General features: G+C 32.0%; 1 protein-coding gene across 2 annotated transcripts; it reads right to left on the bottom strand.

Moving 5' to 3' along the window:
* Positions 1 to 7461: 7461 nt before the first annotated feature.
* Positions 7462 to 19886, bottom strand: LOC134695645 (uncharacterized). 2 transcript variants are annotated; one of them, XM_063556960.1, is made up of 6 exons: positions 19778 to 19886; positions 16284 to 16426; positions 12717 to 13044; positions 10582 to 10907; positions 9117 to 9337; positions 7462 to 8381 (listed from the first exon to the last, which is right to left on the bottom strand). In XM_063556960.1, exons 2-6 carry the CDS (start codon positions 16414 to 16416, stop codon positions 8136 to 8138), a joined length of 1254 nt encoding a protein of 417 aa, XP_063413030.1. In that variant the 5' UTR covers positions 16417 to 16426; positions 19778 to 19886; the 3' UTR covers positions 7462 to 8135. The 2 variants fall into 2 exon arrangements, with proteins under 2 accessions (XP_063413030.1, XP_063413031.1); XM_063556961.1 differs by having other exon boundaries at positions 16284 to 16453; positions 19778 to 19864.
* Between the last annotated feature and the right edge of the window lie 4056 nt (positions 19887 to 23942).

The following is a 23942-nucleotide window of genomic DNA, read 5'->3' as shown; positions in this document are numbered from 1 at the left end:
ATCTGCAAAATTCAACACATTCAATGCTTTACATTACTGTTAACCATATTTTTGATATACTACAAAAGTATGCATGCTTATGACAGTTGGTTTTCTTTTGATCTGTTGGTTAATATAGTAGAGAATTTGATTTTGTTTTATGGACTTCTCCCTGTTAAAATTTGTCTTTCAGTTCATCTTTTCTTTTATACCTTTTTGTAGTTTTACTTCGAAAGATTTCCTTGAAAATAAATAAGAGGTATCTTACAGATAATAAATAGCTTTGGCTCGAAATTTCTCTATTTATATTGAATGTACATAAATGCAATAATCGTGTTAGAAACCCAAATCTAACACATAGTTCTGTGAGACTGTAATTGTAAGTTAATATGAATGCCTTTTTAAAACTGAATATGGTTGGAAACTGAACTGCCTTTAGGGACTTAAAAGAATATTCAATCCAATTAATATATGTTGTAGCATTAATTTTGTTCAATCCCTCTAAAAGCAGATGTAAGAATCCACATATCCACATTACAATCTATTTATTTGAAACTCTAACAGTCAAGTAGACAAAATCAAATTTCTAAAAGACATCATATGTATATGCAGAGTTACAAAAAAGCTTCTTTTGTACTATAAAGCATTTTTTTACACATATAAATACGCAATGAGCACTATTTGAAATAGTAAACAGTCAGTATAATAATGATATTAATGTTGTGTTTAACATGGACTATGGAAAATAGTAGCAATGGTTTGAGACAATAGTGCACTCCCCTTCGGGTCGTGCACTATTGTCTCTCACCCTGGCTACTATTTTCTCATAGTCAATGAAACACAACATTATTAGATAAAAACTGTGTTTTTGCGCAATATTTTGCAACTGACGATTTCTTGCTACATGTATTGCCAAATACTGTACTTTGGTACAATACTGTAATATTGTGCAACACTGTGATATTGTGCAATACTTGGATATTGTACAATTATGACATATTGACAGTATTGTGCTATGGCCAAATACTGTGCAATTTCTTCTCATTGCGCATACTGTTGTTATTGTACAAAACTGTGCTATAGTGCAATACTGTGTCGTCTTGAAATATAGCAAAATTTCGTAGATTTTGAAAAACAATATGAACCCTAAAATCAATTTGAAATTTCGAATATTTATAAATAAAAAAACAATATGAACCCTCCCTCCCCCTCAAAAATAAATTGGAAAAAACTTCCCCCCCCACAACTTTTTTACACCCCAACTTTGGAGTAATTACACCTTGATCGCAGCAATCAATTAGTGGTATGCAACCTTTCAGAGATATCCATATACAGGTTATTGTCTAGAAACTACAAAAAACTTGTTTTTGTCCCCTTATTCCTAAACTGTTAATTTGATCCCAACCTTCATTTTGTGGTATTGAATCTGTTTGTGACATTTCAAAGAGATCCATTCACTTAAACAAAAGTCATTGTCCTGACAGCAAATGCATCTTCAGACGTCCCAATTAACAACGATAATGTTACACTATTGTTTCAGTATGGGAGAATGTTTGTTACTTTAAAAAGTTTAATCCCGCTGCAATTGTTTGCAACTGTCCTAAGTCAGGAATCTGATGTTCAGTATTTGTCGTCTGTTGATGTGGTTCATATCTGTTTCCCGTTTCTCGTTTTTTTATAGATTAGACCTGCTGGTTTTCCTGTTTGAATGGTTTTACACTAGAAATTTTTGGGGGTCCTTTACCGCTTGCTGTTCGGTGTGAGCGTAGGCTCTGTGTTGAAGACTGTACCTTGACCTATAATGGTTTACTTTTATAAATTGTGACTTAGATGGAGAGTTGTCTCATTGGCACTCATACCACATCTTCCTATTTCTATTGTGACTTAGATGGATATTGTCTCATTGGCACTCATACCACATCTTCTTATTTCTATTGTGACTTAGATGGAGAGTTGTCTCATTGGCACTCATACCACATCTTCCTATTTTTAATGACATCATAGCATTATAAAACGCAAAACAAAAATTGCTGTCGTTTAAAAAGTTCTTGCTCAACTAAACTTTTCAAGATATAAACACAGAATTATTGCTTTGCATAATCACATATGTACATTATAAAATTTTATTTTAATCATAGACAGCATAGCTCTAATTACAGGCATTTATATATCCAATTCTTTTATCAACGAGATAATAAAGCCTTGTTAATTTTAACTAATAAAACAGACTAAAGCAAAAAACAAAACATTAAAGTAACATAACAGTACACAATAGTTAATCTGTTCACCATTGATTATCATAGAAAATACAAAATTACACTAACATATTTCTTGGGATAAATTCTGACTATTACTTTTAATATGTCATTGGCAACTCTATCTGCTCTGTAGCTTATTTAAGGATATACACCTCTGAGGAGCTCAAAATTTCTAGAATTTAAACTATTTTTTTTAATCCAGAACTTTAGATTTATGACTATAAAAAATTATTGGTGGAGAAAAATTCATGATTGGGCAATTTCAATTTTTTGCTTCAGCCCTTTGAAAGTACCTGATTTTCTCTGTTTTAAGAACAAAATGCATATTATTTCAACTTCTATGTTATTTATATAAACGATTGAAAAAATAGATATCTAAGAAATTTAGACAGAATAAAGTGATTTGGCATGTACATGTTTCTGGTAACATCGTTTCTTGTACCCCTCACCAATTTTCTCAAATTTTAGCTAAAAAGACTTACTTGATTGGTAATGAAACTGGAAAAAAATATTTCTCAAAAACTACTTATTATAAATACCCAATTTTTTCACAGAGTTAAGTTTGATTATAACATTTTAAAATTTATTGATATTTTCCACTTCTATTACATGTTTTGGAAATAATTCCAGAACCAGATTTCAACAAGATTTAAGTGTCAGGAGAATGAATCTGAAATTTTGCAATATCATTTTTTTTATTTTTTTTGTAGAACTTGTTTTGCTGATCAGGTTTGATGTGAACTGTCACTTTTATCTACAAAATTAATGTACGTTTCAAACGTAAAATTGACAAAATTGACAAAAAATCACTTCTGTCAAAAGTTGTCATAATAGTGTTACAAGTACAAGTAGAGAGTAGGAACACATCTTTACAATTGGGACATTATTGCACCATTGTCATCTCTTCTGTATTAATATGTTTTTTATATATTTTCTGTACTAATATGATTTTTAACATATTAGTCAACTACCTCCATTCAACCGTTATGTTTTATTAACCTATGTATGATGTTCACATCAGTTGATGTACCAAATTAAAATTAAAAAACTTAAACAAAGAAACAGAAAAATTAATCACATGAAGTAGTATTTAAATTAGTTCAATATTTTCAAATTATCTCATCAAAAGTTTAAGAATGATGGACAATAAAAATGTTTCCCAAGCGAAAGCAAAAGCTCACACTGGACTTTGCATTTATGACATAAAATTAACCACAGATAAAAAGGTTTATGTTTGACTACATTAGTACTCAATTGATAATATCAGTACCCTAAAGTATTAGGTACTAAAAATTGTAAAAAAAACTGAACACAAAAAGAATGTTTATGTTTGAATATTCTAAGGTAATTTCCTTTACAATTTTATTTGATAAAATATCGATAAAAAAAACTAAACCAAAAATATTTAACAAGAGTGCACACACTGAAATGTCTCGCCTTCTTTACTAATCCTTGATACTATCTTGATAGACCTAAATACAAAGCTTATTACAACTGTCACATAAACTCAACATTAACCAAGAAAAGGAAACATTGATCAATCAACCATGAAAATGAGGTCAAGGTCAGATGAACCATGCCAGGCAGACATGGACAGCTAATAATTCTTCAATACAACAAATATAGTTGACTTATTGCTTATAAATAAAGAAAAACAGACCAAAACACACAAACACTTAAAACTTAGCAATGGACAGTGAAAATGAGGTCAAATTCAAATAAAACCAGCGTAACCAACATAAAGATTATAAAATATGTCCATACACCAAATATAGTTGACCTAATGCATAAAGTATTAGAAAAATAGACCAAAACTAAAAAACTTAACTTTGACCACTGAACTATAAAAAATGAGGTCAAGGTCAGATGACACCTGTCAGCTAGACATGTTCACCTTACAATCATTCCATACACCAATTATAGTAGACCTATTGCATATAGTATAAGAAAAACAGACCAAAACACAAAAACTTAACTATAACCAATGAACCATGAAAATGATGTCAAGGTCAGATGACACCTGTCATCTAGACATGTACACCTTACAATCATTCCATACACCAATTATAGTAGACCTATTGCATATAGTATAAGAAAAACCGACCAAAACACAAAAATTTAACTATAACCACTGAACCATGAAAATGAGGTCAAGGTCAGATGACACCTGCCAGTTGGACATGTACACCTTACAGTCCTTCCATACACCGAATATACTAGACCTATTGCTTATAGTATCTGAGATATGGATTTGACCACCAAAACTTAACCTTGTTCACTGATCCATGAAATGAGGTCGAGGTCAAGTGAAAACTGTCTGACAGGCATGAGGACCTTGCAAGGTACGCACAAACCAAATATAGTTATCCAGTTCCTTATAATAAGAGAGAATTTAACATTACAAAAAATCTTAACTTTTTTTTCAAGTAGTCACTGAACCATGAAAATGAGGTCAAGGACATTGGACATGTGACTGACGGAAACTTCGTAACATGAGGCATCTATATACAAAGTATGAAGCATCCAGGTCTTCTACCTTCTAAAATATAAAGCTTTTAAGAAGTTAGCTAACACCGCCGCCGCCGTAGCCGCCACCGCCGCCAGATCACTATCCCTATGTCGAGCTTTCTGCAACAAAAGTTGCAGGCTCGACAAAAACACCAAGACTCAAATTATATACAGCTAAAGTATTTCTTAACAAAAAAATGTAAAAAAGCATTCATTACACAAAAAGGATTGCTGAAATGTGTGACTTACATAAAATTCAAGAGTAAATGCCCATTCAGTCTTTAATAAAATGGTGTACAAAAAATTAAACCAATAAAAACATTCTATGTGTTCTTCAAAAAAATATTATAAGGTTCAAATGCCTTTACAATATCAAAGAATAAAATATAGCATAAAAAGCTAAACACATAAAGAATATTATATGTACATAATGTTTCTCATAGGTAAATACCATAACAGTATCCTTTAACAAAATATAGTTAATAAATAGATGTGGCAAGAGCCCATTATATGCCCATCCACTTGTGTTTTTAGTTTTATGTAATAATCTTAAATAGTTTCGGAGATAAGATGCAACATGTAAAAAAAAAAATTATTTAAAAAAAAAACTCAGTAACTCTAAATTAAAATTTTGAATCATCACCAAAAGTATACAGATCTTTAGAATAATATAACTAAGATGTGTGTAAAGTTTTAAGCAATAATCATAAATTGTTTTTGAGATACAGTGCAACATGTGAAAAAAAACACATTCCTGGTTTAGTTATTATTATATTTAATGCGTTTCCCTCGGTTTTAGTTTGTTACCCCGATTTTGTTTTTTGTCCATGGATTTATGAGTTTTGAACAGCGGTATACTACTATTGCCTTTATTAGTTACAAAGTAATGTAACTCAAAAAGTTTTAATCTTATTTTCACCAAAAAGTAGACAGATAGTTTGACCATCATAAGTTAAACAACTATGTTAAGTTTCATGAAATTTGGATAAGTTGTTCTCAAGTTGAAGTTGGACATGTTTTCGCCAGACAGATGGAGTGACTAACAGACAGAAGGACTCAAGACAGATAGAAGGACGCCAGACATTTGTATACCATAATACTACCTGTCAAATTTTTTACGTGCATTTAAAAACATTAAAAAAGCATTCATGGCATAAAAAGATTGCTAAGACGTGTGACTTCATCAAATTCAAGAGTATATGCCATTGCAATTTTATTGAATAAAATATTGTACAAAAAATAGAACCAATAAAAACATTCTATGTGTACTACATAAATATTATAGGGTTTCAATGCCTTTACAATATCATAGAATAAAATACTGGTATAGCATAAAAAGCTAAACACATAAATAATATTCAATGTACATGATGTTAATAAATGATTACACCAATTCTCTTAGGTAAACACCATAACAATATCCTTTAACAAAAATATGGTAAAAAAAAGCTGAACACATCAATATTCAAACTAAAAAAAAACTGAACACATCAATACTAAGTAAAATATCTTACATTATCCTTAAAGATAATATAGTAACAAAGCTGAACACATCAATAATCTAAAGTAAACACTCTTATTATATACTTAGCGGTAAATACAAATAAATTGTATGTGTTATACAATCAATGGCAAGTGTGCTGTATATATCAGCCACCTTTGATGATATCAATATCAGCATGGTTACAAAAGCTTTATCACACCTTTAATCTATATGAAGTCACATCATCGATTGCAGTCACTGTTGCAAAGGCTTTATCAAATCCCTAATCTATATGATGTCATGTCAAACCTATAGTCTGTATGACGTCATTTCAAACCTCCTTTTCTGTATGAAGTCATGTCACATAAAAAACATCTACTTTAGGTATATGTATATAATAAAGTGTATATGATATGGCTTTTTTCAATATCACACACCGTATCAACCCTCAACCAATATAATCCCTCGAGCTCTTGTGATTATATTGGTGTCTTGGGTTGATACAGATGTGATATTGAAAAAGCCATATGATATTCTCTATTTACATTGTCCTTAAAAAAAATCTGAACACATCAATAATCCAAGGTTTACGCTCTTACATTATCCTTTAAGTAATGTAGTAAAAATATGAACACATCAATAGTCCAAGGTCCACATTCTTACATTATCCTTTAAGAAAATGTAGTAAAATATCTGAACACATCAATAGTCCAAGGTAAACACTCTTACATTATCCTTTAAGAAAATGTAGTAAAATATCTGAACACATCAATAGTCCAAGGTAAACACTCTTACATTATCCTTTAAGAAAATGTAGTAAAATATCTGAACACATCAATAGTCCAAGGTAAACACTCTTACATTTTCCTTTTATAAAATATAGTAAAATATCTGATCACATCAATAATCCAAGGTAAACACTCTTACATTATCCTTTAAGATAATATAGTAACAAAGCTGAACACATCAATAATCCAAGGTAACAGCCTTACATTAACCTTCAACAATATATCTTTAAAAACATTGAACATATGTTTGACAACATCAATACTCTGGCACGTCTTTGAAAAAACTTATAGAATCTTTAATCCAAATATAGCAAAAATTGTTTAACATTATATAAATAACACATAGCTGAGAGGGTGATAGAGCAGATTGGTACCCCGAGAAAACATTGTCAACCGCAGCGAAGCCAAGGTTGACAATGCTTTTTCAAGGGGTACCAATCTGCTCTATCACCCTCTCAGCTATGTGTTATTTAATTTATTATACTGAACGTCCTACCATTTTTGTCTTTTACAGATAATTTTATTTCAAAAGGATTTTCTATGACATCACGTACATAACAACGTTACGAGTATTAGAAATAAACAACAAGATGTTTTATTTTTTTATTTTGACAGTTAAATAATAAAATTTGATCCAAAACGTCAAACTTAAGCATTGTATTCAACTACTTGATGTAAATTCAATCCATTGTCCTTTAAATTGTCGATTTTTGATTGGTTGAGACGAGAGGGTAACATTCAAAAAAAATTGTCACCCTCTCAGCTATGTGATAGAGTAAAATGACACCCTCGTATTAGCCAATCAAAATATGGCATTTTAACGTGAAGTATAATAAATAAAAATATTAGATGCATGTTTGATAACATTAATACTTCAATAATTACATAGCATCCTTAACCTCCTTTTATTTAGAGAATAACTGTTATAGTTTCTCTGTGTATGAAGAAATAATATAAAAGATGTGGTATATGTAGCAGGTTATTTCAAAGTGTGCACCACATTTTTTATGTTATTTCAAATAGACAGAATTCTAAATTCTATTTTAAACCAGAGTAAATCATGAAAAATGTTCATGTTTTGAACATGTCAATGCTCAAAGGTTAATCCATGAAAATTGTTCATCTCACAGCACTGGCATTTACAGGTCTATTAGATTTGATAAAATATTCACACAAATATATAATTATCATTATCAATAATAGACTGTAAAGGCTTGCCTTCATCACTGAAACATCTACTCCTAGAAAATATTGACAGCCAATAAAAACACATCCTAAGAAGAAAAAGTTCTTGATGAAAGAGATAACTTCATTTACATAATCTCCGAAGTACATTGTTGAATCACTTGGTTCAGGCGTCAATATCTGAAAAAATTAATGATATAATATATATCAATGCTTTTAACAATGTTTATATCACTAGACATACAAATGAAATAACTTAGTAAAAATGTTAAAAATAAAATCTTGGTAAAATATGGGCAATAGCAAATAATGGCAAATAATCCTATCAAGTAAAGAGGATTCAGTCAAAAGGTCTTAGTCATTTCGTGTCTTTTTATAGTCAACTATGCCGTATGGGCTTTGCTCATTGTTGAAGGCTGTATTATACGGTGGACTACATATGTTATCAAACAGTACAACATGTACCAAGCATGAGAACTTTACATCAAATGACAAATTTTCAACTTCTCGGAAATGTACCACCCAGAATTTCCATCTATCCTGAAATCAGCCAACAATTGTACAAATAACAGGTACACAAAAACATTTTTGCTTTATTTGTACTTCTTTAAAAAAAGTCTCCTTCAATGTTGAGCAAGAATATGAACTATTTCTTTGTGTTCAACTTTAAAAAATGTTGAATTCTTTGAAAAAATTGTAGTGAACAATTTGGATATCAACACTAAAAGTTTTAAGTGCCATGTATAAACTGCAAGATAAATACAATATATGTATATTGTCAGAAATATAAAGCCTCGTCTTTCTTTTCTGAGGTTTGTTTATTGTTTCTGAAGCTTGTACAGATAAAATATTTTCATTTAATGAACACATACTGTATATTTATGTAAATTTATTTTAATCAGGTAAATAGTATACCTGTCTCATGAGCCTCAGTACAGGTACATCAAGAGCTGGTAATAGAGTATCCTCATATGACCGATCAGGATCTACAGCTGGACAGTAGTTAATCACACTTGCCAATCTATTTCTAGGTAAACCAAGGGTTTCCCTGAACAATTTCTCCCTGCTTTGTACTCTTTTATCATATTTTGCTCTAAATATATCAGCACAAGTCATGACACCATAAAATGTAATGTCTATAAAAAGAAAACATTTTAATTATATTTAGCTAATCATTACCCTGCAATTGTTACATACAAAAATAAGAGCTCACATGAGCCCTTGTTACTGACATAATGAAAAAGTTTCAGGCTTCTATTGTGGACCTTAAATGGCACACACTTGTTTTGTTTGTGTTTTTTCAATTTTCAATATTTTTCGAAATACACTTATAACTAGTCATGCTAGTAACTCCTATAGTTTCGGAAAAAAACACCGCCAAATAATAACAGTAAAAATTGACATTTCAAGGGAAACAACTCTTTATTAGTTTTTTATATTTTCTAATACTTTTCAGAAAAGAAAAATCATGTTGCGTCAAGTGTGGGAGGGGGGATACAAAAGAGAAACCAAACAATATATTTACACTTCTGATTCTTATGTAAAAGCGAACATGTTATCTATTGTTTGTTCACCTGTCAATGAGATTTTGAAAAATCAATTGGCATATGAATTTTCCTATCATTACAACTTGTCCTTTAATTATTTAATTTCAGTCCATTAACACTTGTTTTAAAAATGTCTTGTAAAAGGCAACATATCTGTATGTTATAAGGGTTATTTTAATTCTGGAAAATTTATAAGACATGTATGATTGAAATTAACTGTTAAGAAGGTTAAGCTATGAATTTATGGCTTAAGGTTAGTTAATTCATACAGACTAATTATTTAGTAAAGGTATAATGAATCTTCCAAGTAAGGATCCTGTAATTCAGTGGTTGTCATTGTTGATGTGTTACACATTTGTTTTTCATTCATTTATTGTACATAAATTAGGCCAATAGTTTTTAAGTTTGAATTGTTTCACATTTGTCATTTTGGGCCTTTTATAGCTGACTATATGGTATAGGCTTTGCTCAATGTTGAAGGTCGTAAGGTGACCTATACTTGTTAATTTCTGTGTCATTTTGTCTGTTGTGGAGATTTGTCTCCTTGGCAATCACACTGCATCTTCTTTTTTATACTTGTCAAGCATTAATGGCTAATTCTCTTTTGTGGGGTTAGTTTTATATAATTTTCTAATAATTCTTTTAAAATTCAAAGTTCCATTTAAAAAATTGAAACCCATTTGTAGAGGAAGTCCCTTGAAATTAAGTTCCCAAGGTTCCATGTATTTTTTTACAGAACAAACCTTAATACTGATAGTTAAGTTTTTAGCTTTCAATTTAAGCATTATTGCCCAACTTATAAGCTTTAAATAGATGAATCTTATCAACATTACCTAATTCATTGGCAACATTCACCACAGTCTTTAACAAAGCAGAAGGCATGGCAGAATCTGGATTGGACGAACACACAATGATGATCCTATTGATTCGTCTGTGTGTAAACCTATCTCTGTACTCGTTTCTCATCGTTGTTATTCCATGATATCTTCCAAAAGCAACAATGTCATTCAATATCTCTTTTTCTTTCACTTTACCACAGAAAACAAGACGTAAGAGTTCTTCATTTATTATTGAATCATCGTTTTCAAATCCAGTCATGTCTATAAATGTAGGAAACTTACTCCAATCATTCTGTTTGTAATATTCTTCCTTTGGGAAGCTGAAATATATCAGAAAAACTTAGATTACGAGCCATCATATTCATGATAATTAATCAGAGTTATCAGATTGAGAGTTATAGTAAAGTCATTCCTATAGAAGAAAGTGTGCAATACCTAACAAGGTGGTGGCATATTGAAAACCAATGATCACAAATACAAGGTTGATAGAAAGGTTAACTGCTGTTGATGAAGAGAATCTACAATATCAAATATGTTAAAATTGAGAATGGAAATGGGGAATGTGCCAAAGAGACAACAACCTGACCATAGAAAAAACAACAGCAGAAGGTCACCAACAGGTCTTCAATGTAGAGAGAAATTCCTGCACCCGAAGGCGTCCTTCAGCTGGCCTCTAAACAAATAGATACCAATTCAGTGAAAATGAACGCCATATTAATTTCCAAATTGTACACAAGAAACTAAAATTAAAATAATACAAGATACATATTCCTATATTAACTAAAATTACTTTTCACTACTGTGGATTCATTATTATTCGTTGGATACTAATTTTCGTGGCTTTCGTGGGTAGAGTCTAACCACGAAATTAAATGTTCAAGGAATAACAAATTGTTAATATTCTTGTATGCAGACTTCTTCGAAACCACGAAATTAAATATCAACGAACATTCAAGTTTTCTTTAATCCACGAAAATTGGTACCCACGAAAATAAATGAATCCACAGTATATCATTTTTCAAACTGCCATTTCAACTATGTTCATATGACAATAAAAAAAAATTAAAGAACCTTAGTGAGCACGCTCACATACCCCACGTCCCCACATTGTCATTGGAGAAATTAAATAAGTGTAAGAAAAATTAATTTCCTGCCAATATGCACATCTAAATAGTATGTCCTTATTAGCTACAAAATTTCATGAAAATCTGTTGTGTGGTTTCAGAGGAGTTGAGATGACAAACTGTTGCAGAAGTTCATTGAAGCAAATAAGTTCAAAGGGGCGTAACTCCTAGAAAAAAAATGAGTCGCAATTTCCCATCAATATGCACAACTACATAGTATGTCCTTATTATCTGAAAAGGTTTTGTGAAATTCTGTTGTGGTTTGAGAGGAGTTGCGATGACAAACTGTTGCAGTAGTACATTGAAGCAAATAAGTTCTAAGGGGCGTAACTCCTAGAAAAAGAATTGAATTGCAATTTCCCGTTGATATGCACAACTACATAGTATGTCCTTATTATCTGAAAAGGTTTCGTGAAATTCTGTTGTGTGGTTTGAGAGAAGTTGCAATGACAAGAAACAGGACTGACGGACCGACTGACGGACGGACGGACTGATGGACGGACTGACAGACGGTACGACTGACAGACGGACGGACGGACGGGTCAAAAACATTATACCCTCCGCAACTCGTTGTGTGGGGTATAATAATATGTATACATTTATGACAAGAACTGCAAACAAAGGAACAGATAAACAAGTATCAGTTAAACCAGTTAAAATTTCTTTTTTTATGAGAACCACCTTGGTGGTCTTGATGTAGGGTGCTTATCACAAGTGTGAAATGTTGTTGATTGGATCAACTATGGGTCAAACTGAAAGGAAAAAAATTGTATTCCCTGCAAAGCATTGCACAAGGAACAAAAAATACCAAGTAATATTAAAAGTGAGCAGGGCTCTCGGTCATAAAACTTTACTCAGTACTCTCAGAACAAAATAAGTGCTCGAAACACAAAATCCAGTATTTTAATTGGTCGATTCTTGAGTCTGAGAACAAAAATCGTGCTCAAAAGTGTTATGACCACAAGGCCAGATCTATATCAATAATAATCTTGAGCAAAATGGTACCTTCTTAGATGTCTTGTAATTTGCATTCCCATCACATCTTCATGATTTCCAAAATAACCACACTTAGCATATTCGTACCAGCGATTACTGCTAAAACTAGCAAACACGGTATTTAGGAACGATGATTTTCCACATCCTGGTGGTCCAATGACAGCTACATTCAGCGGCTTTCTGACACTTTCCGTTAATATTTTACAGTCTTGGAGAAGTTCCTGTTTCCTAGCATAGCAAGGGTCATCCTTCTCATTTTTTATTTCATAATTCACTTCATAATTAATGTCTTCAAAAAGATTATCTTCATAATCAGGTTCCCATTTATCTCCCTTGTCTGGAAAAAAAATTCAATTAACTGTAATACAGAAATTAGTGTGTGCATTTATTAATGATTTTTAGAAAAGACAAAAAAGTTATATTAATTATTGTGAATTCATGAAAATCTGCATACATATGTACATTAGATAAAATTATATGTACTGTATCTGATATCAGAATGTGCTTTCTTATAACATTGTATTATCTCAATACTCATTCAGTCACATTAATCCATAATAAGGACACAAGAGTGCACAAGCTGAAATGTCTCCTCTGTCTTGCTTGTTATTGAATTAATGTTGAAAGTCTTTAATATGAAGGCATGTTTTACTACAAGTTAGCTGTGGAACCGTAGCTCTTAGGTCCTTATGCTTTTTTTTTTACTATTTGTGGACCATAGACTGCAAATAGTCAAAAAATAGCATAAGGACCTAAGAGCTACGGTTCCCCAGCTAACTACAAGTATCTGGACTTAAGGAGGCTCGCGGGTATAAGATTTTCAGAAAAAAATCAAACATTTATATTTCTTTACAAACTTTATTAATTACCTTTAATAGTTGTTACTTTATCTTATGGTACAAGAATTTTTCAAAAAAATCAATATATATTGGCCCCAGGTGACTTTTAAAATTTAGATATCATTGAAAAAGCTTCAAATTATCTCCCTTTGGTGCAAAAATGCCATTTTATTTGGCTAAAAAATTAAATATCTTGTTTAACTCATCGGTGACCTATATTTTTTATTGTTGTTTTCGAAAAGGCTGTACATAAACTGAATAATTGTAAAATTTAACCAATTTCTGTAATTTTGTTCTTTTTTTATTTCGATATTACCAATATTTCTCCTATTAGTTCAACAGAAAAAAAGGACATTAACAAAAATGTATGCTTTTTTCGAAGGCAAATTGTGAGCGTAAATGCACGGTGACCCCATTTTTTTATTTCATTTTTCCATTAGGTATAAGATAAAGTTAATTTATAGAAAAATATAGAGAAATCCTATATTAAATAAAAAAAATGATTTAGACCCGCGAGCCCCCTTAAACTTAACTTTATTTATGTTCTATGATAAGGAGGTCATGGTCAGACGAATTAACCAGACATGTACACCTTACAATCATTCTTTACACCAAATATAGTTGAACTGTTGCTTATAGCATGTATACTATTAGATAAACTGACAAAATTAAGAAACATTCATTGATCAATGAACCATGAAAATGAGATAAATGTCAGATAATAACTGTCAGACAATTTTGTACACCTTGCACCATACACTTAACATAGCTGACCTTTTAGCTATCATTTTTTGGAAAATCAAACAAAACAAAAAAACCTAACATTGACCAATGAACCATGAAAATGAGGTCAAGGTCAGATGATACAGACTAGACTGACATGTACACCTTACACAACATTCATCTACATTTATTCAATACACCAAATAAAGTTTAATTATATTGGTTAAAGAACTTAAAAACAGACAAAATACAAAAAAATTACATTGACCAATTAACTATGAAAGTGAGGTCAAGGTCAAATGAAACCTGCAGGACTAACATGTCCCCCTTACAACCATCCCATTCACCACATTTAGTTGGACTGCTACTTATAGTATATGAGAAACAGACCTAATCATGTAACTTTTACTTTGATCACTGATCCATGAAATGATGTCAAGGTCAGGTGAACCTGACTATTAAACATGTCTAATGGACACCTAGAACCCATATACCTCTTAAAGTTATCCATTACTCATAATAAGTTAAAAATTCATATGAAACAACAACTGTTATTTATTTCAAGCAGTCACTAAACCATGAAAATGAGGTCAAGGACAAATGACAGATGGAAACTTCATATCATATGGTACCTGCATACAAGATATGATGCATCCAAGTTTTCGACCTTCTGAAATATGAAGCTTTACACAAAAAGTTTTACATTGCTGTCAGTTAGTAACATCTATGTCTCTTATACTGTGACTTTTCATCACAGGTGAGACAAAAACATCTCAACAATTTCTAAATTAACAGTATTTCAATGTTTTAATTTTTTTTTATCCTCTCTATGCATGTTCAATTGACAATAATATTCTTCTTCTTATATTTAACATGTTTATGTCTGTTTGAAGATAATTTATTTTGTCAAAGATTCCTTTTTCAGTGAATCAATACCATTTACAATATATATATGATCTTCATGAGGATTCATGCACCTACCTACATGTATATGAATGAAAAACACATGATTTAGTAGCCTTAAAATGGATATATTTGGTGAAACTTTAACAGTTTTACAAATTTGTTTTAAACATGTTAAACAAATTGTTAAATTCTGCATCCTAAACACCTGCCCTCATCCATTACCATATATCTACCACAATAACGTACGTTGTAAATAAATTAAAAAATCACTTTTTGTTACGTTGGATCTTTTATTATGTTTATATCTTTTTAATACAGTATGGCCAAATGATGAGATGGCTTTGCTCATTGTTGTAGTAGTATGATGACAAATGCATGTAGTTGGTTACATCAAAATATTTTTAGTTTCTGGTAGATAATTGTGTTTCTAGTAGTTAATTGTCATGATTGTCTTAACAGCAATTATATCATATCTCCTTCTTTTTCACAAATATGGAAAACACTGAAGTTTTGAGTGAGAACCAAGCTGTCAACAGATGCATTTGACTACTATCTGAATTGGCACATAATGCAATATAAAAAAGATGTGGTTTGATTGCCAATTAGACAACTATCCACAAAAGACCAAAATGACACAGACATTAACAAATATAGGTCATCATAAGGCCTTCAACAATGAGCAAAGCCCATACTGCATAGTTTTCCTGCCAAAGGTAGGTGGTTCTCTCTTGTTGGTATCCCAGATTATTTCACCACCAATTAAAACTTACACTGCAATATAGCCAAGCTTGCTAAAAGTGGTGTTAAACACCAGCAATCAAATAATCAATCTGAGTATATACAACTGTGTAGGGGGTCTCATTGGGAGGTTCTGATCCCCGATCCTGCTTACTGTTTTGTCAGATTCCCGTATCCCGCTTATACTATGTACCTAAGCAATTCTCATTTTTTTGTAATTTCCCGTGTCCCGCTAGACCTTAATTCCCATTTTCACGGCACAATAATTTGACTTTCACGTACGCGTGTCACGCTTACAAAAAATCGGCAGTCCCACATCACGCTTAGACCCCAATGAGACCCACTGATTACATTATTTATAATAGAGTACCTGGTTTGTCTATTGGATCTTTATCTGAGTTTGGTTTATGTAAATCATCCCCATCCATATCAGAGAACTCATTAAACTCATTTTCCTTTCTAGATGCTCTCCCTGTTGAAGCAGTCTTTCTTTTGAGACCCATTATTCATATACTACAAAAAATAATATTGGTAATATGGCTATGGGACACAGATGATGCCCCTGCATGAATACAATGTAAACTAGAGGCTCTAAAGAGCCTGTGTTGCTCACCTTGGTCTATGTGCATATTAAACAAAGGACACAGATGGATTCATGACAAAATTGTGTTTTGGTGATGTTGATGTGTTTGTAGATCTTACTATACTGAACATATTTGCTACTTACAACTTTCTCCATCTATAATAAACTTGGCCCTTTTAATAGATAGAATAAAACATTTTGTAAAAATTTTACAAAAATTTACCAAATTAATGAAAATTGTAAAAAACTGACAATTTTGGTCATGTTGACTTATTTTTAGATAATATTATATATAATGAGTGGTATGTAAAGATGTATTTTCTTTAAGGAGAAAAAATAAGAATTGTGAGGATGAATTATATTAAGAGGAAAGAAATGTGAGAGAATGTTATTTTCTTTGTTAGTGCTTGACATGCTTGATGTACTGGTCTAATGGAAGTGTAGCTTTCTCTTTTCTCTCATGTAGTTTCTATTTTCTTTAGAAAATTGATAACATTTTAACTTCTGAAACTACTGCAGTTTTAAAATTTACAAGTGTTAACAGCCTATTGTGTTACTGATTATGTGCATGCTTATTTATATAAACATTATAGCACTTCACAGTGACCAAAAAAGTTTGCAGCTTTTCATCAATTTTAGCAGCATTATTATGCAGAAATAAACACTTTCTTTCAATCCCAAAAATTTTACCTTCCAGTCTTTTGAAATGCCTGGTTGGCATATTTTTCCATTGACATGCATCACGGTATATATTCTGTTTATACCCACCGCCCTAAACACATGAGACATATTTTGTATGATATATATATATTTTTAATTTTTAAATCCTTAAATTGCTCTTAGTTAAAGTTGTTCTGATATGTCATGCATCAAACAATTAAGCAATTCAATGATTTAATTTTAATCAGATTAATATAGAAAGATCATATTTGTGCTTAATAAAAATGAGAATGGAAATGGGGAATGTGTCGAAGAGACAACAACCCGACCAAATAAAAAAACAACAGCAGAAGGTCACCAACAGGTCTTCAATGTAACGAGAAATTCCCACACCCGGAGTCATCCTTTAGCTGGCCCTTAAACAAATATATACTAGTTCAGTGATAATGAATGCCATACTAATTTCCAAATTGTACACAAGAAACTAAAATTAAAACAATACAAGACTAACACAGGCCAGAGGCTCCTGATTTGGGACAGGCGCAAAAATGCGGCAGGGTTCTATTTTTAGCCTTAGCGGCCATCTTGGTTGGTTTACCCGGTCACAAAACACAATTTTTTAACTAGATAGACTAATAATGATTCTGGCTATGTTTGGTAAAATTTGGCCCAGTAGTTTCAGAGGAGAAGATTTTTGTAAACGTTAACTAAGATTTACGAAAAATGGTTAAAAATTGACTATAAAGGGCAATTACTCCTAAAGGGGTCAATTGACCATTTTGGTCCTGTTGACTTATTTTTAAATCTTACTTTGCTGAACATTTTTGCTGTTTACAGTTTATCTCTATCCATAATAATATTCAAGATAATATCCAAAAAAAGCAAAATTTCCTTAAAATTACCAATTCAGGGGCAGCAACCCAACAACAGGTTGTCCCATTCATCTTAAAATTTCAGGGCAGATAGATCTTGACCAGATAAACAATTTTACCCCTTGTCAGATTTGCTCTAAATGCTTTTGTTTTTGAGTAATAACCAAAAACTGCATTTAACCTCCGTGTTCTATTTTTAGCCCTGGCAACCATCTTGGTTTGTTGGCCCGGTCAAAAAACAAAAATTATAAATAAGATACATCAATGATGATTGTGGCCAAGTTTGGATTAATTTGGCCCAGTAGTTTCAGAGGAGAAGATTTTTGTAAAAGATCATGGAGATTTACGAAAAATGGTTAAAAATTGACTATAAAGGGCAATAACTCCCAAAGGGGTCAACTGACCATTTTGGTCATGTTGACTTATTTTTAAATCTTACTTTGCTGAACATTTTTGCTGTTTACAGTTTATCTCTATCCATAATAATATTCAAGATACATTGTAATATCCAAAAAAAGCAAAATTTCCTTAAAATTACCAATTCAGGGGCAGCAACCCAACAACAGGTTGTCCCATTCATCTTAAAATTTCAGGGCAGATAGATCTTGACCAGATAAACAATTTTACCCCTTGTCAGATTTGCTCTAAATGCTTTTGTTTTTGAGTAACAACCAAAAACTGCATTTAACCTCCGTGTCCTATTTTTAGACCTGGCGACCATCTTGGTTTGTTGGCCCGGTCAAAAAACAAAAATTATAAATAAGATACATCAATGATGATTGTGGCCAAGTTTGGATTAATTTGGCCCAGTAGTTTCAGAGGAGAAGATTTTTGTAAAAGATCATGGAGATTTACTAAAAATGGTTAAAAATTGACTATAAAGGGCAATAACTCCTAAAGGGGTCAACTGACCATTTTGGTCATGTTGACTTATTTGTAAATCTTACTTTGCTGAACATTATTGCTGTTTACAGTTTATCTCCATTTATAATAATATTCAAGATAATAACCAAAAACAGTAAAATTTCCTTAAAATTACCAATTTAAGGGCAGCAACCCAACAATGGGTTGTCTGATTTATCTAAAAATTTCAGGGCAGATAGATCTTGACCTGGTTAACAATTTTACCCCTTGTCAGATTTGCTTTAAATGTTTTGGTTTTTGAGTTATAAGCCAAAAACTGCATTTTACCCCTATGTTCTATTTTAGCCATGGCGGCCATCTTGGTTGGTTGGCCGGGTCAAAAAACACAAGTTTTAAATTAGATACATCAATGATGATTGTGGCCAAGTTTGATTTAATTTGGCCCCGTAGTTTCAGAGGAGAAGATTTTTGTAAAAGTTAACGACGACGGACGACAGACGACGGACAACGACGGAAGCCAAGTGATGAGAAAAGCTCACTTGGCCTTTTAGGCCAGGTGAGCTAAAAATGGAATTACCGAAGCATGACCTGAGCCACTGCATGTTAGTCACCCGGCCCATCCCCCCTTTTTTCCAAATATGAAAATTCAAGGATCTGCCACTGGTCTCATGGACATATTGCAACTCCATATCTGTTGTTTTTTTCAGTTTACGTTCATGGATAGTAAACGGCTGGGCACATTCTAGTACAAATAATGGCGCCAACTAAAATGAAAACTCGGTAGACAGGAAAAGTATACGAGCTAATTAAATGAGAATGATTAAAATTATTTAAAGATATATCCGCTATTGAGTCTCTGTGCTTCTTATATATGTTAACAAATACCTTTACAAATGAACTAATAGTTGTCAGTATAAGTTCTTAGATAGACACGTCATGTAAAAAAACCTTCTACTTTCACTTTTAAGTTTTAAAACATATAGTTCTGTTTCGTGTATTTACTTCCATTGATAGAGGAGCACCACCCAGAGTTTCATGATGAAGACTTTGTACCAGACTATAAATGTCCGATATAATATATTGAATAGTATACTGTTCCTAGATGAAACAAAGAAAACAAAAGCACCATTTTCCATTCTTTCAGTGCCAGGAAAATAAATTGAATGACTAATGGAAATTGAGTCATGGTTGATACTAGCTGATACTAAAAGTATATAAAGAAATAGCTAGCTGAGTGTTAGATAAAGGCTTTTCAGTATCAAATTACAGGGGCGGATCCAGCTATTTTAAAAGGGGGTCCAACTATATATCCCCATTCAAATGCATTGATCGGTTCCAACCCCGGACACCACCCCCCCCCCCCCCTTTTTTCTCATCGGGATCCGCCAATGAGTTACAATATAAACGTAACCGCCGCGTAGTAAACTTAAGGATGTTTGCTGCTCAGTTTCAAAATAAATAACTTTTCATAAAACTAGTATATATTGATAGGGGATTAATTGAGGAATAAAAATAACAAAAAAATATAGGGGTGAATGTGTTTGTTTTCGAGATAATAGCCATTAGAAATTTGGCGGGGAAAAGTTCTCTCTTGACTTTTCATAGCTTTATCATTGACCAGTCAAAATCCTCAAATACTATGAAAAAATAAATAAGATTTTATAAGACTTTTACAAATGGCTTATAATTATAAATGTTAAAGATTTATAAAAAGAAAAATGGGGGTTCATGGACAAAAAATTTTAAGGCATTCAAATGGATAAAACCAGAGGATTTCGAAAATCTGACAAAAAATCCAAAACATGACAAGCAGACATCCTTAAAACAGACATAAGTAACGCAAAGAAGACTTGTTTATAATTATGGTAAGGACAACTTAGAAATATAAAAATATGCTTTAAAGGATATGATCGTAAATGAGAGTGTCTGTAAACTCAGTTTACCTATTTTACACTGAGTTTTCACCTAAGTTTTTTATGATCCAGAAAGAAAAATCAGTCATGACCATGTTTATTTTGTAGATACATGTATATTATATATCCTGATATAGTTCCGCCAACTTAATTTTGAATCCAAAGAATAATTGGTTTGAACCGCCTCCGAATGATCTATGATTTTGTAATGATGAAGGTACCCAATTTACATCCATTCTTAAATTCACATCGGATTCCGCAGTTACTAATAAACTATATATATACATTTGTATATAGTGATCTATAGTGATGTTCAGATATTTGAGAACTTTGAAAATAAAACTCTAAGCTATACAGCGTATAACAAAACTTTTGCACTCTGATTAATAATTAAGTTAACAACTGAATAAAAGTTTTAAAAAAGTGCATATTACCTAAAAGAAAATTGACAATAGCAGTACATACCAAATAGAAAACAGTACAGACATAAAATAAAACTTTCAAAGACATACACTACTCAAAACATTTGACATAAAAAAAAAAACTCTCCCAAGATCCACACTCATTTGATAAATTTTTTTTCATGCTTGTATATTTCATAGATATAAGAAGATGTGGCCATGGTATGAGTGCCAGTGAGACAACTCTCCATCCAAGTCACAATTTGCCAAAGGAAAACCATTATAGGTCAACGTACGGTCTTCACACGGAGGAATTACTCTCACCGAACAGCAAGCTTTAGAGGGCCCCCAAAAATGACTAGTGTAAAACAATTCAAACAGTAAAACAAACGGTCTAATCCATACATAAAAAACGAGAAATGAGAAACACTTAAACCTCATAAACAAACTACAACCCTCAAACATCAGGTTCCTGACTTCCGTCATGTGCGAACAACTGCAGCGGGTTTAAACTTGTTTTGATAGGTACACCAACCTTCTCACTTACAATGAATAAAATAAGGGGTGAGATGTTAATTGATATCATACAGAAAGACAACCATGACACTTTGGTTCAAGCCACCATTTTCTACATTTGAAAATGACTGTATTAAGTCAGGAATATGACAGATGTTGTCCATTCCGAGTGGTCCGAGTCCGATGTAACAAACTTAAATGAGAAGAACATTACCCGTATCATGCCAACAACTGATTTATCGAATAAATGTGCTTATTTCCGATGCAAATTCCCATTATAAGTGAATCAATATTAAAGCCAAAATATGCCATCTTAAATAATCTGACAACAGTATCGTACATGTAGCTATATCCCTTCTTAATTTTAAAGTCTGTTTAAAGGTTTAGTACCTTTTGCCGACATTTTTGTGCTTTGTAACAAATATTACCATAAAAGATTGGATGTGAAATACCTAAACGTATAAGATGTCTGTATGTTGATTTATATTTACGAATGATGTCCTCAAACCGATGATGAAATTAAGTGAAAGTTTTGACTAGTTTGTTAAACCCTGGTGTAATTATTTTTCAGTACAACATATAGATTGCTTTCGTTAAAATCTGATACGTTGCTAAAACACAAAATCATAATGTAGTGAAAAGCCCAAAACAATTAATAAAATGCATCAAAGACTTAAATGAACTAATTGGGCCCATTAAAACGTTTAATCCCGCTGCAAATGTTTGCACCTGTCCTAAGTCAGGAATCTGATGTACAGTAGTTGTCGTTTGTTTATGTAATATATACGTGTTTCTCGTTTCTCGTTTTGTTTATATAGATTAGACCGTTGGTTTTCCCGTTTGAATGGTTTTACACTAGTAATTTTGGGGCCCTTTATAGCTTGTTGTTCGGTGTGAGCCAAGGCTCCGTGTTGAAGGCCGTACTTTAACCTATAATGGTTTAATTTTTAAATTGTTATTTGGGTGGAGAGTTGTCTCATTGGCACTCACACCACATCTTCCTATATCTAAAACACACCCCAAGAATTTTGTATTTCAACGTCAAGGATAGCCCAATAATACATTTCTCGACTCATAAGACACAAATATTGTTTGTTTATTCATATTAAGAGAACAGAAGTAAAAATGTATTTAACCAAACACTAAACATCACAGGTGGTATATATAAAAGTTGTGAGACGAGATATAACACTTTCGAATACACATTAAACAACACAATTGCATTACTAATTGTATCAATAGGACAAATTAACACGAAAATATGGTTTGAGAGAACTTGCAGTTACTGAAAGCTAGTCATGGACGGTCAAAGAACACATGGTTTGTGCAATAAAAAAAGTATCGAAATGCAAAAGGAAATTACTTTGGTAATAAATATGTATAATATTTCATATAGATGTGTAATGTCTGTTGGTTTGTTTGTCCAGTATTTTAATATAATAGAACTATGAAAAAAACTGTCGTTCAAGTAGAGGGTTTCGCTAGCTATAAAACCAGGTTTAATGAACAATAGGAATGCGATAGTTGTTTTTCACTTGTTCCTTTGATTGATTAGAGTTTGATTTTGTCAGTTTTTTATGATTTTAAATAACTTTTTTGAACTTGTCTTGGAGTTCGATAATTTTGTTATTCCTTTTTTCGGTATCTGCTTATATCCCGTTTCTCAATTTCGGCATCGCATGGCACCACACCAGTATGATACTCTGTCGATTCTCATTCTTTACTATTTTTTATGGTGATAATAAGACTGTATACGCTTTTATAAGCCTATTACTATTTTGTAATAGAATTGTAACAGTTATAGCTAGCAAGCTTTCTTATCTATTTCTATTTTTATGATAAACGTTAGAAACTATTCCAGTTTATTTCAAAATTGGAACGTCAAATAGTTACAATGTATCAAAGGTACCAGGATTATAATTTAATACGCCAGACGCGCGTTTCGTCTACATAAGACTCATCAGTAATGCTCCGATCAAAATAGTTTTAAAGCCAAACAAGTATCAAGTTGAAGAGCATTGAGGATCTAAAATTCCTAAAAGTTGTGCCAAATACGGCTAAGGTAATCTATTCCTGGGATAAAAAAAATCCATATTTTTTTGGAAAAATTGAAAGTTTTGTAAACAGGAAATTCATAAAAATGACCATATAATTGATTTTCATGTCAATACCGAAGTGCTGACTACTAGGCTGGTGATACCCTCGCGGACGAAACGTCCA

The sequence above is a fragment of the Mytilus trossulus genome, chromosome 14 (assembly GCF_036588685.1).
Source record: "Mytilus trossulus isolate FHL-02 chromosome 14, PNRI_Mtr1.1.1.hap1, whole genome shotgun sequence".
NCBI lineage: Eukaryota > Metazoa > Mollusca > Bivalvia > Mytilida > Mytilidae > Mytilus > Mytilus trossulus.
The sequence above is the reverse complement of the archived record's forward strand: the minus strand, read 5'-3'. Positions and strand labels throughout refer to the sequence as shown.